A 16,382-nucleotide genomic window follows, 5' to 3' on the forward strand; every position below is an offset into this window, starting at 1 on the left:
AATTAAATGGTTACTTGTCAAAATTAATGTCTGCTTAAACACATTGTGCGTACACATGCATTCTCAGAAAAAAATCAATATATTGTACGGGTTGCATCTTCAACGAACAGAAATTCCCAAGTTTTTAATCAGGAAAAATATCTTCACGTCCAATTTCACGTTTAGAGAAAGTTTGTGAAAAAATGCAGAAAAATCATAAAATCTGGCTAGAGTCGACGATTGTCGTTTTGTGGGGCGTGGAATTGGATATGCTATTCCATGTTGTACGCGTGTTTGCACGTCTGTAGCGTGCTCCAAGAAATGGTTCTGTCAGTGACGTCTGACTTTCTGTTGGCACCGAGTTCAAACACTCCATATCATCGGTAGCTGGTATTTCTCATCGTCGGTATGAAATATAGTTGCTGTCAGAATGCGAATCCACGCTTTATGATTCCTAGAGAGATTTTCAAAACAGTTATTTGACACAGTGATGGCCTTAACTTTGTTTGTGTTTTTTTGTGGATGGACGTTAATGTGTATTTTTCAAACTAGTGAAAGAACCTTAGTTTGTAACATACATATCATATAGACATTTTAATGTTAAAATCAATATACTTATCTCTTTCAAATTAAATCTACATATTTTCAACAACATATGGCTCTGTTTCATAATCATTCATAAGAAAACCTGTAAGAGTTGTTGTCTTGTCGCCCCTTCCATTAAAGTCCCATCAGGATGATTGACTGTCTGGTGAATATTATGTTACACGTAATTTCAGCACAAAAATATTTTTGCTTTATATCGTTTTGAGTTGTCTGAGAGATTTTGCGTCTTAGCGATTTTTTAATACACTTTTTAAAAAAATTAAACATGTACACATAAAAATATTTTTGTATATATATGAAAGGCAATCCATCTTTGGAGGGCGTCCTATCAAGAAGCTAATGCCCCAGTCACACATTCACGGACCAACTCCACGGTTCTACTACGGAATATTTTCCACGGTTGACACCGGAAAATCAAATAATCGTTAATGCCCCAGTCACACATTCACGGATCAACTTCTAGGTTCTACTACGGAATATTTTCCACGGTTGACACCGGAAAATCTAATGATACGGAGTTAGTAAGGATGCACTACGGAATGAATATAAATTGATACATACGAATTACTACGGATTTATACGGAGTTAAAACAGACTTCTACGTTCTAAAACGGTTTAGTAAGTTTTTCTAAGGAGGTCTACGGTGGTTTCATCCGTAGTGGAATTTTGAACATGTTAAAAAATTGTCGCAGCTATACAAGTATTGCTACGTTTGGGTACGATAACTGACGGAAAAGCCACGGGTCAATACATATCGCCACGAATGATTCCGGATCGCTTCCGTAGCTAATCCGGCATTTGATCCGTGAATGTGTGACTGGGGCAATAAGTAATAATTGAATCAAATTAAAATGCACGCTTTTGTAGTTTACTTTTAAAAGGAAAATGAATATTTAGAACTTTTCTTAGTAGGCCTCCCTACTCACTGGAGGGTGCGGTTATAGACGATTCTGCAGGACACCGCCGGGGGGTTACAGGCCCCTTTCTCGTTCCTCTTCGTGTACATGACGTAAGGTTCCTCCTCCAGGGTCGCGATGGAGAAGAACCTCCTCTCTGGTCTACCTCGGGGCGGAATCTTCTTATCCCCAGGCCATGTGATCCCCTTTAGTTCCAACTTTGGGTTCAATGTCCTCTCCTCTGCATACCATCGACCAATCTTTTAAAATAAATAATACCAGTATACAAGTTCGTAAGATGATGATGATGATGATGTAACATTTTATCTTCAGTGAATCCGTACCTCGCTCCAGGCGTTGCTATACCCGTCGACCTGGACATTGAGTACGTTCAGCTCTACATTCCTACTCAGGCCGTTCTGATCGAAGCTGACCGGAACAGTCCCGCGGAGGTCCTCGAAATTCCGCATGATGCTGTAACGGAAAATCACGGTTATTTTACAATTAAGGTGTATCAGTACGCAAGTTCAAACTCCATAATGAATACGCATCAGCATTATCTAAACAAACTACACATGTTTTTGCATTTCTTTTTATTTATTTTTGGGGCGGCTTTGGCTGCTTTCTCCCAATAATAGTGAAATGTCAAGAAATATGTGCTCTATTCGTTGACTTACGTATACAATTCTTGTCCCCCTATCCACTGAGAAGCTGGAACTGAAGTATTGCACGTAAAATCCGGTTGGAGGACACGCCCATTTAGCTTCTGAAGAGCTCCAACCCACGTGGCCACGCCTATTTCTACCGCTTTTTTGTACACAGAATCTACATAGTCGCTGTCTGTCGACAGGTAACTTACACCTGTCAATCACAGTGGTAAAATCAATAGACAATTATCTCAAGCGGATGATAAGAATCAAAAATGGAAAAATATTGCATTGTTAAAAAGTCTATAATTTAACGTTTTAAAATATGATCAAGAATACAAATACAGATTTTTAGCACACTCGCAACTTCAAATTGCCTTTCCGACGAGAGGAATTCCGAGCACTGTCGGAAAGATCCGCGCACAGCTGGAAAGATCCGAGCTCTGCCGGAATGATCCGAGCTCTGACGAGAAGTTTCGTTATAAATGCTCATTTAATGCTCATACCTATTGTCCCGACTGGAAAAGACCTAGAGGCTCGCTTGGTTGGAATTCCTATGCTCTGTGACGTCAGTATCCATAGATACTTGTAAGTGGTCAGTCCCGCCTCTGCCGCAGCGTCCAACAAAGTTTTTGCTTCACTGGAACTGAGATTTAAAACATAAAACTATTTCATTAACACGAACGAATAATGAAACAACAAATTCAAAACCTGAATTATCTGAAACAATCAACTGCTTAAAGTTACACAATGAATGGAAAGGTGTTTAGACATGTATGTGTTGCACTCTGTCGGATAGTTATGCCAGTGCTAAGGTTGCATTTTTGCACCAGCTTAAGATGCAGTTTTCGTAAAAAAAAAAAATGACAGACCATTGTCTTGAGAGAATATTACCACTTTTGTTTTTAATGTGTGTCTCACCTGACAGGTGAGATATTTTTCTTTAAAAATTAATGTCCCATAGGAAATTAATAGTTCCCATAGGAGACATAATTTTCCTACAGGAAATATAAAAAATCCTATAGGATTTTTAAAAGTCCTATTTTAGGAATCATATTTCTTATAGGAGAAAAGTATTTCCTCGTGAACTTTTTTCAGACAGGTAGTTTTTCTAAAGGAATTTAATATTTCCTATCGGATCCTATGGGAGTTTTGTTCAAATCCTAACGGAATTTAAATTCTTATGGGAAGTTCTGTTATTCCGGTAGGGAATTCCGAATATCCTATAAGAAAGTTTCTTTTCCTATGGGAAAATTATTTTCCTGTAGGAATTTATTTTTTAAAGGTATCTGATAGGTGAGATACATTAATAACAAAGGCGGTTTTAAAGTCCTGAAGCAATGGTCTATCATACGTAATATTTGAATTTTTCAAAACATGCTTAAACGGATGAAAAAATGCTCCCTCGGCACTGGCATAATTATCCGGCACAATGTATATTATTTATAAAAGATGGATCTCATTATAATGAAAAGTAAACATTTTACACACTGTTAACAATTAAAAAACTTGACAAATATTTCTTGGCAAAATTTTCTCTTTTATCATCATGGAAGCATTAATTAAGTGTACAGCGAATTTTACAGAAGCATAAACAGTTAGCACCTGCCATTGAATGATGGAGCGGCCGCCCGCCAACTGGAACTTCGACACCTATCAAATGCCGTGATTGATACGGGCGCTAATGCAAAATCAGATGTTTTTATACCGCACAAATAAAATAATGTTTGTTATACGGGAATATGAAATTGTTTGGAACCAATGTAGGTGCTTTACAGATGTCAAATATTCTGAACTATGAAAAAAAGTTTTCCAACATATTCATTTCTCAAAGATTACTAGTAGATAAGAAGTATACAAGAACAATCTACATCAATTTGAATAAATATTTATCATCTTGAAGCAAAGTGCAACAGTTTTTGCAAAACAACGAAGTAGAAAATAACATTTGCTTTATACTTATTTATTCACGTTTAAGAGAAATACACAGCAGAATAAAGTTTATTTAAGTTCTTCCATAAATTAGCAAGTGCGTCTAGCATCATTAATTGGTAAATCGGTCTTATCATTACATTAAAAATAAATGCATTGTTCTTTTACTTCCAGAACCCTTTTAACGTATTGCAGCGGGTATCTTAATATGACAAATTAAAGCTGGCATGGCTTTCTGTAGAATTTCATCGTACGTGGTTATTTGCGGTAATTGGAAATAAATCTAGAATAAAGATAGCACATGTACACTGCGAGGATATCTATCCCTTGATACCCATGTGTTTGATAGGTAACTGACCAACAGAGAACGCTGTTTTTGACGGAGGCAGCAATAACGTCATAGTTACGTACTGTAATAAGAAGATCCTATTGTCTTTCGGTGTCTCTCTTTTCAGGAACTGGACAGCTCTTTTAGTCATATCAGGATAAGATTCGGTGTCGTCGTATTCAAAAATGATCTCCTTCATAATTTTGTATCTGTTATAAAGTAAAATTTGTATATAAACTAAGAATATTACTTAATGAATTCGAATATACTAGGAAACTTGAAAAGGGGGCGGGGCTCTATGAGAAAAATAAATTCCAGGCATATTTTTCACAAAACAAAAATTGCTTTCTATACTTATTGGGGGTTTTTTTTCATCAGTTTGAGGTCATTTATATACAATGTACGTGGGTGTGTGACTCTCCATCATGTCACTACCTGAACTGACCGCTGAGAATATTGACGTCATTGTTCTGTTTGACCAGACTCCTCAGGGCCGCGGTGAAGTCAAAGTTGTTGTCATCCGTCGTAGACACCACCGTGAAATGTGTCCAGTTAAAGGTCATCATAAACCTCAGCATGGCCTGGGCCTGGTGATAGAGGGTAGGGGCCAGCTGCAGGACCATGCGGTTCTGGGGGTTCTACAATGTAAATACTCTGTTTAATGGTGGTTTGTAGCTGAAAGAACCTCGGAACACGATCGCTTTTTAGCGAGTAAAATGCTTTCAGTTGTTAACTTTATGGCATGGAAAAAATCTACTACGATTTCTGAGTACGACATAACCCATTCACAGCTTTGAAAAGGCACACTTAATGAATTCATTATTGTCAAATTAAACTCTGACATTTGTAGATCAAGCACTCAATGGTACTGGTAAAGCTTTTCACTGAGGCTCGTCAGAAGATGTTCCTCACCATTGAAGTAATTACCTCTGACGAGACCTCATAACAAGCTACAAGGATAAGGAAATCTGTCTGACGCAATGATACAGCAGAAATAAGATATCGATGCAACACCGAGATGATGAAGAGTTAGGCATGCTCAGAGCATGTACATGTACATGTACAAGATACACACAACAAAGACAGGAGGGTGTACATGTAATTAAGAGAAGAAAATCACAAAAGTACAACGAGAGACAAAGAAAACTCAGTTACTGTCCCAAACCAGCTAAATGTGAATATATATAAATAATCATATTTCATATAACATATGCTATTTTATTTTTTATCACTATTTTTCAGTCTTTTTTTCCTATATGATTTTAAGATAATGTTGAAATAGATTGTTTGAGCATTTTTCACAGCCCGGTCTTTTTAATAGTGGAGTGTTCGGTATGATTATAACTATTTTTTAAATAGTGATTATGTTGATACATGTAAATAACATCTAAATGGACAAATGCAGATTCATGTCGCAGTCTGATTAAACGTCATATCTCCAATCCGCTCGCGTAGATCACTACACAAGGCTATGTAGCAATAGCCATGACGGATCGAAGGATTCCATTTAATCAGATCACTACATGTGGTAAAATTAGAGTAAGACAAATGAGACAAATTATAACATCCGGACCAAACATGATAGATTCGTTTATTAGATATTCATAGTTTAGCGCCAATTATGAAAAATACTGATCACGTGTATTATCTTAGTACATATATTTGATATTTTACATAAGACTTACAAGAAAGTAGAGAATCCAAAGAATGTACAATAATGACAGACATGCATTACTGGTAAAACGCATTAATAAGATAGTACAGAGGAATCCAAATTTCAATCTCGCTCGGGCAGATTGGAAGAAGCAGGAATAATTTACCCATTTCTCAAGGGACCACACAGAGCATTAACATTCCCGCCAATCTGTCACATTCCGGCTTCTGACCCTTACAAAGACCGAGATAACGGCCATCAGAAATAAGGTGAAGAGTCACCTCGTCTGATATCTGTGAAATTTGGGAAAAAATTATCTATTCTGTTCCCATTGACTTTCAAAGTTTTATGTATGGGGTGTCATGTAATTCACCAGGTTGAAATGACCCTAGAAATTAACGGAGAAGACAAAACCATGACCTATGGATGGAGAATAGCGCCATTATTCTTGATGAAATTAAGACGATAACATAATTATATTTTTTGTTGATGAAATAAGTCTTCTGCGAAGCAACCCGCCGTTAAAGTACACAAATGTAAGAAACCAATACACTCCTTTCGTCGAATGAGAAAAAATGTAATTCGACGAGGATTATTGACACTCATTAAAGTCAAACGCTACCCCGATTGTCTTTATGGTATTTAGATGAGCTGTAATAGTTTTCCTTATATTGCATGTAATTGAAAGGGCCCAATGATCAGCAAGCGGCCAAAAATGAAACATTGTGATGCGTATATGGAATTCCATGTACAGTAAAACACGCTTATACCGTGTCAGTGACCGGCGATTTTTAAGCGTTTTTACAACATGTAATTTAGTCACTTGGAGTGAAAAATCATATCGCTTTAACTGTCAGTTCTTTAAAAGCGTGTTCGCTATAACCGGGGTATATTGTAGAAAAAAAGAGCATGCCCACGACATGAACTTGTATATTTAAACTTACTTTATTCAATGTGTATATGTACTTTAAAGTATTGATTAAATTCTGTACTATTCGAGAAGATCTTAATTGTTAATTCTTGCCATTGTAATGTCTCCAGTTAATCCCTTAATGTACCTAATACAGGTAGATAACTTCTTTATGATGTAGCATTGCTTTGAAGTACAATCGTGTAAATTCTGCAGGTTTTCAAGAGAGGTCAAAGGTGACGTATAGGTACAAAGCCATAAGGTTCCTTGCTAAGCTAAAACTAACGACTTCATCGTACTCCAGGAGAACCAAGTCAGAAACTCTATCTCGTGAACTCAAGGAAATGATTGTGTGTTCAAAATGAACAACTGGCAACTAATTATGATTTATGACTGAGTTTTTCATCTTAACCAACAGAAGAATGTGAGCAACATGGCTTTAACATCTTTCTATCCCCCAGAACACGGAACAGTTCAATCGTTTAGTGTGCTGACACGTCTTCATAACGAAACCGGGGTTTTCCGTTGAAAAAATGGACAAAAGCAACGTGTTCATATCCCATCGGAAATATTTATCATAACGCTGACTACATTGGAACGCAACTGTATAAATATTGATAGCAGATTGATATCAAAGTGTTCACTGTAAATGTAAATAAGTAAAGATGTGATAAAATCTCACACGATTATAATTCAATCAACCTGCAATGAACTGACAATTGAACGCACGTGTAACACCAAACGATCAAATGATTGAGGATTCAACAGAAACCAGTTGGTAGCAATCAGCTGCAGTAAACATTAGTATTTATTTGAAAAAAATGTATCGATTCACATAATTAGTAATTATTAATTAACAGTTACATATGCTATGGTAAAGATAACATAGCCTAGCTGTAGCGAGGTAATGTAGCAACAAATCTGTGCGTTTAATTTTCATCAATTCTTACCAAGAAATATGAATGATATATCGTTTATAAATGAATACCTATACTTACAGAATATTTTTTTCTTCATGAATTTCTCTTATATGATGTATCTTTCATTATTGTATGTAGCTGTACTTAAATGTCAAAGCACTCCACCTTTTAATAGTGGCACACAAATACAGCCACAATGGTTTTAATGTGCCTAAATCTAAGATATACAAAAAATATATCTTTTCTAAGCGATTATTGCCACAATGTGGGATCGGCGGGCGAGCAGTTAAAAGTCAATGCACGTATATCAAACAATTAAAATTTACCAAAACACCAATGGGCACGATTTCTTCGAGATAAAAGAAAACAATTCCGTTTTAATGACCAACTTTCTGCTCCCCGATGACCAGATTACTGGAAGGGAACCTCGCAGGATCCAACCAATTATCTCCCAGATTCTTAGAGGCATTGACACTCAGACCATCGTATAGAAAATCGTGACAATGTCAATACGTTCTTTTTGTGTTTTGCGAAAAAGGCTTCGAAATCACCCTCTTAGCTAAATGTATGCTACAGTGTATCTTTCTGTAGATGCTCTGTCGTCTTTCCAGGAATTCCCTTTGGCGACACAAAAGCAGAATTTCTCAGAAGAAATGTTTCAGTGTGTCTAAGGATCAGTTTCAAAGTAATCAGTTCAAATGATTTCGTGTTTAAAGAATAAAATATTTATGTATGTAGAAATGCATTAAAGAATATCAGAGGCATAACAACTTTCTCTTTAAGTGATACTCTCATGTTAGAATTGCTGGCTCAGGGTCGGAAATAAGTTATGTCAAGGTTATTCTTATTGATTGTAGTAGAAACGTTTCGAAAATATTTCATAAAAATAATTTGGTGAAGATTGTTCATCGCATAATACTGGTTTGAATAGTAACACAGAAGTAAAATAATCATCTAACACTGGTATATCGCAAGTGTTTATAGTGAGCATTGGGGAGCGAGAAAAAGCACGACTTTAATGCAACTTGTACGTTGTATGAAACAGGGGCGAGGTACAAAGCCTGCTTATGGCTTCCTTGCTGATGAGGGCAAACAATTCACCTTTAGTTAACGGAATAATTAAGAAAAGAAGGCATTCATTACAGAAGAGATGAGCATAGGGCGCGGCGTGCTGGTGTACACTAATCAAATCAAAGGTCAAATCATGACCAGCAATTTTGGAAATGTGTTATTTCAATAGTTCAAGGAGAGAGTTATTGATGTTTTATATATTGTTTATTCAAGCAAAAGGAAAAGTTTGTTGGCTTTTGATTTGGTTATTGTATTTATTTACTACCCGTTTTTAGTCATTTCAAACAAAGTATAGCCAATAATTTTAGAAAAATAGCAGATAGATAAAATTTGCTGAACAATTAAACAGCAAAGAAAGCTGAACATTAAAGCAAAAAATCATACTCAGTCTCACATACATTCTGTGTACATTCTTTGATAAGGTACATTTATAAGAATGAATCTCAGAGAATGTATTTTTATTTTATTTTTATTAACTTTCGAACTCTCTTTTAACTACACCGAAAAAACGTGCTTACAACACTTGCTTACACCTTATCGACTGTTGATGGTGAAAACTTAGGACAGCCACTCCTGTACGGATCTATGTCGAAGTTAGAACCATTTTAACAACTCCTTGGACTTTCAGTAGGATGGGACTATCTATTTCTTGTGTCAAAACAAGTTAAAATGAAGCTGTTTTCAAGCGAAATATACACCGATTGCATAGCCTTAGCTCAAAAGCCAGACAAATCTTGTTGATTTCAAAGAGCCATGACAAGTGGCCTACAATGAAATTGACAGGCCTACGCCACAATGCTGTTTGACACAACTACATGTACCCACAGTCCAAGCTCCTGTTAAAATGGTTCTATATGTTCATTTAAAGGAAACTAAGATCGTACAAACAAACAAAACACAAAGCAACATCCCTCCTAATTGCGCATTACAAGTAATTCGTTGCCAATTACGATTCGATTCAACTCTAAATAAGCCTTGAGATTTTTTTAACTTCTATATTTGACATATTATAACCGCCGGGTTTGTACCGTATGGGGTATTTTCTGTACCGGGCGATTACTAGGGAATTAGCTCAACACTCGCTGTATTTTCCACATTTATTCCAGTTAATAACACAATTATACAAACAGTTACTCTCCACTCCGTACACATTAAAAAGGGGGAACTCGCTTATTAATAATTCTAACTTAATGTTAACCTACATATGACAGTGAGGGAAAACGTAACGGATTAGACGGACGACTTGTATCTTGACTCTTAACCTCTATCTATCGAACTCTGACTCTATTCAACTAACTTACAATCATCTGTAAAACATATAATAATATTTTACTGGCGTGACCATCTAAATAATTGACATGTATAAATCATCCAATCAGAGAATATTTCTTTATCCCTAAACTGACCATCTCCCAGGTAAACGCCCATTTATTCACCTGCGTTAATCCGCTAATTGTTATGTAATTGCATTAACTCTATTAGTGTCAAACACACATTTCTTAGCTGAAACCATTGTCCTTCAATCCTGCCCTTCTATAATAAGTATATTTCCTAAACATACACTTGATTACTTTGATGTCTTATTTCTTTGTTACAGTTAAGACGTTTGATAAACATTAATTTACATTCTATCACATCACAGTCAGGAGGAATTTCACGATAATTAAGAAGACTAAATAACGTTAATTTACCAACAAGCTAAAACTAATTAAATAAACTCAATGAGTCTTTGATGTCCAAGACATGGAAAACTGATAATTGCACAATGTTGTTTTAAGAGATTAGCAGTTCTTGAGACATGGCACTCTGTTTCTTTGAAATCACATATAGAGTCCGAAAAGTGTCAATCACTAAATCAACTTGTAACTTTGTAAGAAATAAATTGTGAGAAAATATAACGAAACAGATGTTGAATTTTAAAAGTAAAGTCCAAAATAAAGTTATAATTAAACAGTGAATTTTGCACGGTGATAGTTTCCCACCGCTCCGGGGAAAACACGTCCTCGTGTTTTGAATGGAAATTTCACATTTCTTCCTCTGTTCTTTGATTTTCATACACCGGTGACGGACGTCTGAGGACAGCTGAAGTTTCTACAGTTGACCGTTGTTTCCTGGTGATGAACAGTGAAAAACTTTCTGCATAGTTCATGGTGGCTGGAACCTTTTGTTGTCCATCGTTGTTACGTTGAGTCGATGTTCAATGGGGGAACTCGCTGGCTGAAGAGGTCCAGGATCTGACTACTGCAAAATATATGCAGCAGCCCCGGGCGTTGTTGTTACCCGGATTCTCCACCAATTATAACCGCCGGGTTTGTACCGTATGGGGTATTTTCTGTACCGGGCGATTACTAGGGAATTAGCTCAACACTCGCTGTATTTTCCACATTTATTCCAGTTAATAACACAATTATACAAACAGTTACTCTCCACTCCGTACACATTAAAAAGGGGGAACTCGCTTATTAATAATTCTAACTTAATGTTAACCTACATATGACAGTGAGGGAAAACGTAACGGATTAGACGGACGACTTGTATCTTGACTCTTAACCTCTATCTATCGAACTCTGACTCTATTCAACTAACTTACAATCATCTGTAAAACATATAATAATATTTTACTGGCGTGACCATCGAAATAATTGACATGTATAAATCATCCAATCAGAGAATATTTCTTTATCCCTAAACTGACCATCTCCCAGGTAAACGCCCATTTATTCACCTGCGTTAATCCGCTAATTGTTATGTAATTGCATTAACTCTATTAGTGTCAAACACACATTTCTTAGCTGAAACCATTGTCCTTCAATCCTGCCCTTCTATAATAAGTATATTTCCTAAACATACACTTGATTACTTTGATGTCTTATTTCTTTGTTACAGTTAAGACGTTTGATAAACATTAATTTACATTCTATCACATCACAGTCAGGAGGAATTTCACGATAATTAAGAAGACTAAATAACGTTAATTTACCAACAAGCTAAAACTATAGAAAATGTTCGCAACATGTAAAATATACATTTTACATGGTGATAATATATTGCAAATACAGCTTTTTATGTGTTGAAAAAAAATCCCTTAGTTTGAGGCTCGTAAGTTTTATGTGCTTATTGATATTGTGTGTTGTGAATACAATTACATGTATACTGAACTTAAAAATTGTTGATAAACACTTGAGTCAATAATATCGGATTGACAAACAGAGGGGAAGAACAAAACACTAACGTCTCAGCAATTAAGATTAATTAATGAGTTTTGCTGCAGATAGAAATATAAATTAACCCAGTTCGGCAAAACGATAAAACGACTTCAAACTCTTCCGATTGAGGACAACAGCTACCAACAGTGTATAACAACAAACAATAGTCTGTGCGTTTTTTTACTGTGTCTAAGTCAGTAATAAACTTTGAACACAAAATACGTTACTATCTTTTATAGCTTGAACGAGGGATTAGGTGGCTGTTTGGAAAGAATTTTCTTAACCTAAATTATTCTCAAGAGTTTGAGGGTGAGATTAACAATGTATAGAGCTCAACTGTGATCCTAGATGCCATGGTTGTGGGGAATATTACGTGTTTGTAAAAAGGGAGTGAGGAGTGATGCTCACAGACATCTTTACTGTAATCATGTGAAGTCTTCCCACTTCGTAGTAGAGAAAAATTAAGTTTTCAGCGTGAAAACACACACAGATATCCAATGTTAATGCAGTTTTCATTCAGCAATAGGACTAATTTATTAAATCGGAAATCACCGTTCCAACAGCAGATATAATTTGATTTCGACTCTTAGCTGTGCGACATGTGTTCCGTCAATGCATTGCATGCAATCGGCGTATTCCTTATTGTAAAAAGCTCTGACATACTACTTATTGTATTTGTAAGCCTAAAACTACTGTCCATTTGATTTATTTAAACAAAATATTAGTCTTGATGCATAGGCATAGTCACAGGGGGGGGCAGCGGGGGCACTAGCCCCCCCCCCCCCCCCACTTTCAGATATGGGGGGGGCAAGAGTATGTCTGTGCCCCCCCCACTTAATGTCGAACAAAATCACAGCTATGTTGAAATTATATTAAACCATTATAACAGTTCTCATTTTATGGCAAATTTATTTATTTTCAGCAACAACTGAGTAAGCATTTCTCTTGAAGTAATAGTAATGTATAGTAATTAAATCTGTCGAGACCTCTTGTGTTCGCATGTTTGGGATAGGGAGTGCGGGTCATAAATTTGACCTAAGTTTAGACGTTTCTGTTTCACTCAGCATCTGTTATCTAACAAAATTACATGAGAGGTACAAGCTGCCCCTTGTGCTGACATCTAAAAGTCATTATTTATTTGCTGTATCTCATTTCTTGTTTAACACATAGGCCGTGAAGTAAGATTTGTCAAACCTCTGGATTTTTTAATTATTTGCTGATTCATTAGTGATTATATGCTTGCAGTCTGACCATCTCTTTCAATCAGTAAGTTTTTATGATTATTTTGTTTTGTGTTATTAGCAAAATGATTAAATTGATATAGAATTAATACATCATAGATGAAACTGTTGTATAAGACCACTCATTCACGCTATTCTGGAGTTAACAAATTGAAATATTAATGTTACTGTAACTAAAACAAAAATCAAGTTACATCTATTTGAACACCTGGAATTTTATTTCAGAACAATGAATGAACTTCATTTTCAAACCTAAATGTATAAGTTTAATAAATTTGTTTTGCATCTGAAAAGTATTCTTTATGTTTACATATATGTACTTTAGAATATATTCTAGCCATTCCGAATCTCATCAAGATTAGTAATTTCTACAAGATAGCTGCAGTATTGGAGATTCTGATTGTGGTATACCTGTGATGAATGTCAATCAACTTTAAATGCACTATTTGAAGTCCTCTCATTCAACTTAGACAGGGGCTTGATATTACATGTTTTACATCTTAATTTCTTTATATTACACGTTTTACATCTTTCTTGGATTTGAGCCCCCCCACTTTTAAGTTTGTGACTACGCCTCTGTGATGCATATTTTTACAGTTACAATATGATTAAAATATGTTATAGTAACATTACAAATGTTTTTATTATTTATTTTTGTTAGTGATCTGCTTAATATAGATGGAACATTTAGAAACTTTGATGAATTGAAACACATTAATCCAAAGACAAATTTCATAGAGTATGCAAGTTTAAGAACTGCAGTTACAACCAGACTACATACACAAGATATACACTTACCAAACCTACAGAACACATTACAATATGGACCAATTGTCCCTAATCATATTCTATTGTTTATTAATACTTGTAAAGGTTGTAAACCCATGTACAACATACTATTAGACAAAAAAAGAGAAATATGTACATCGATATCAAAATGGAGAGAAAAGGGTTATAACTATTCACAAACTTCTTGGAGTAGAATTTTTGAACTCCCTTTTAAGTGTACACAGGAATCAAAACTACATTGGCTGCAATATCAAATACTTCATAGGATTGTCCCTACAAATAAATATCTTTTTAATATAAAAAAAGCAGAATCTGCTGTTTGCACCTTTTGTAAAAAAGATGAAGAAAGTATTGGTCATTTATTTTATGAATGTAATATAGTAAAAGAATTGTGGTGTGATGTTGAAGAGTGGATTTTTACACAGTTTGAAATCTCGATTATATCTGATATTCAATCAGTTCTTTTTGGAAAATACAAAAATAAAGAAAGTTATAAATTTTTTAACCTGATAGCTCTTATTGTGAAGCAATATATTTTTTCATGTAAATATAAAAGTAATCCGACACCAAATATACATGCCTTGAAAAAGGTCATAACAGAAAGAATCTTAACTGAAAAATATTTGCTGTTGAAAAGATGTAATTATAAGGAATACGAAAGCCACTGGCAGAATATCTGTGAAAAATTGTAGTTATAGAGATAAGTTTGTTTTTTTTGATTGATGTGAACCCTCATATCATTTCATTTGTTTCCAGTATAGCATAGTCTATACTTGTATTGTAATCCACCTGCATAATCTCTATCTCTCTCTCTCTCTCTCTCTCTCTCTCTCTCTCTCTCTCAAAATCAGCTTCACTTCATATGAAATATACAAAACTGTACTATTAAGTAGAAATAGTATAAAAACTATATGTAATATGTTTATAAAAATGTTACAATCAGTATTATGTTACATATGTACATGTGTTGTGAAATGAAAAACCCAATAAAAAAAAAAAAAAAAAAAAAAACATTACGAATGTACGTAATATTGCCATCGTACAATTATTCGGTGACAAAATAACACAAGAATAAACTGTGCCATTGAGTTCACCGATTATTAACTGGCATGCCTGGAAAGGTGACTTGATGGCAGGGCTAGTTTTTCCGGTGATAAAAACAATCACACGTCCCCAATCGCAACTTCTCGTGCCTTTCCAACAGAGCTCGGAAAAACACCTTGAAAGTATCAACATTACCGGATGTTAAGATTTTATACAAAATGGAGTCGCTTCACATCAATTTTAAGTATCGGCTGGACAGCTTAAAGTTTGCGTATCTCTTCTCTGGTATATTAAATTTAGGGTATATAATTGGATATAACGAATTCTAGCTCATATCTCAGTTTCAATATCGAGTTTTATAACAAGGAGGGGTAGGGGTGTAATGGACAACTGTGTAATACATTCGAGGTGTTTTCCGAGCTCTGGCCCAGGAAGTGTGGTTTTTCCAATCTCTACCGGAAAGACCCGAGAAGCTGCGATTGATACGGACATTTGAGTTTGAACGCTAAATTGGCACTGATACTGAGTCAATTCGAAAGAGGTGTGAGCAGAACATCACAGATGTTTAGTACTCTTAAACAAATCGATCGAGAGGTGTGATTTCTGGGAGAAGATTAAAGCATTTCCACTGTTAAACACAGCTATAACCTCATTACAATCGTACGTATCAAGAACGGAATGAACGACTCCAACTGAAACCATACTCCCTTAAAGTAATCAAAACATATAAAAACAAAATACTACGGGATTGACTGTCATTGACAGTAAACGAACTGATTCTGAAAACCCAGATCAAAAATCAATGGTGTCAATTCACGGAATGTCACCGCAATAAGTTGGACATTGTCACTTTGTCAGCCGGATATAGGAGCAGGCTTTGCTAACAGCCTTAAAAATGAAATTGGTATGCATTAAACGATGTATAATCTAATGACTCTGCATCTTATATCAAAAGATATATATTGAAAACACACAACGAGAACTACAATCTAAATATTGATACAAAGGAGATCGTTATTGTCCTCTAAAGATGGAAATCGGGAGCAGAGAAATCTGTACTGTCTGTCTGTCTGTCTGTTTCTTTTATACTCCGAACAGGCGGCGTTAAAACAAATGTTTTATAATAAGTACTTGTTTTCATCCGTTGTAATGCAGAAAA

General features: G+C 35.4%; 1 protein-coding gene across 5 annotated transcripts in view; it reads right to left on the minus strand.

The window, feature by feature from the left end:
* The window catches only part of LOC128164795 (glutamate receptor ionotropic, NMDA 2A-like), a 66,427-nt gene that overhangs the window by 16,681 nt on the left and 33,364 nt on the right, over positions 1–16,382 (minus strand). For 4 of the 5 annotated variants that reach the window (XM_052828791.1, XM_052828790.1, XM_052828788.1 and 1 more), the window contains 6 exons: positions 4,824–5,026; positions 4,472–4,597; positions 2,635–2,774; positions 2,159–2,342; positions 1,826–1,955; positions 1,512–1,741 (listed from right to left, as the gene is read on the minus strand). In XM_052828791.1, the coding sequence (XP_052684751.1) occupies positions 1,512–1,741; positions 1,826–1,955; positions 2,159–2,342; positions 2,635–2,774; positions 4,472–4,597; positions 4,824–5,026 (1,013 nt within the window). Of the gene's footprint in view, positions 1–1,511; positions 1,742–1,825; positions 1,956–2,158; positions 2,343–2,634; positions 2,775–4,471; positions 4,598–4,823; positions 5,027–16,382 lie in introns of those variants that run through there. The other variant, XM_052828793.1, reaches the window with a different exon arrangement.

Source organism: Crassostrea angulata, chromosome 10 (assembly GCF_025612915.1).
Source record: "Crassostrea angulata isolate pt1a10 chromosome 10, ASM2561291v2, whole genome shotgun sequence".
NCBI lineage: Eukaryota > Metazoa > Mollusca > Bivalvia > Ostreida > Ostreidae > Magallana > Magallana angulata.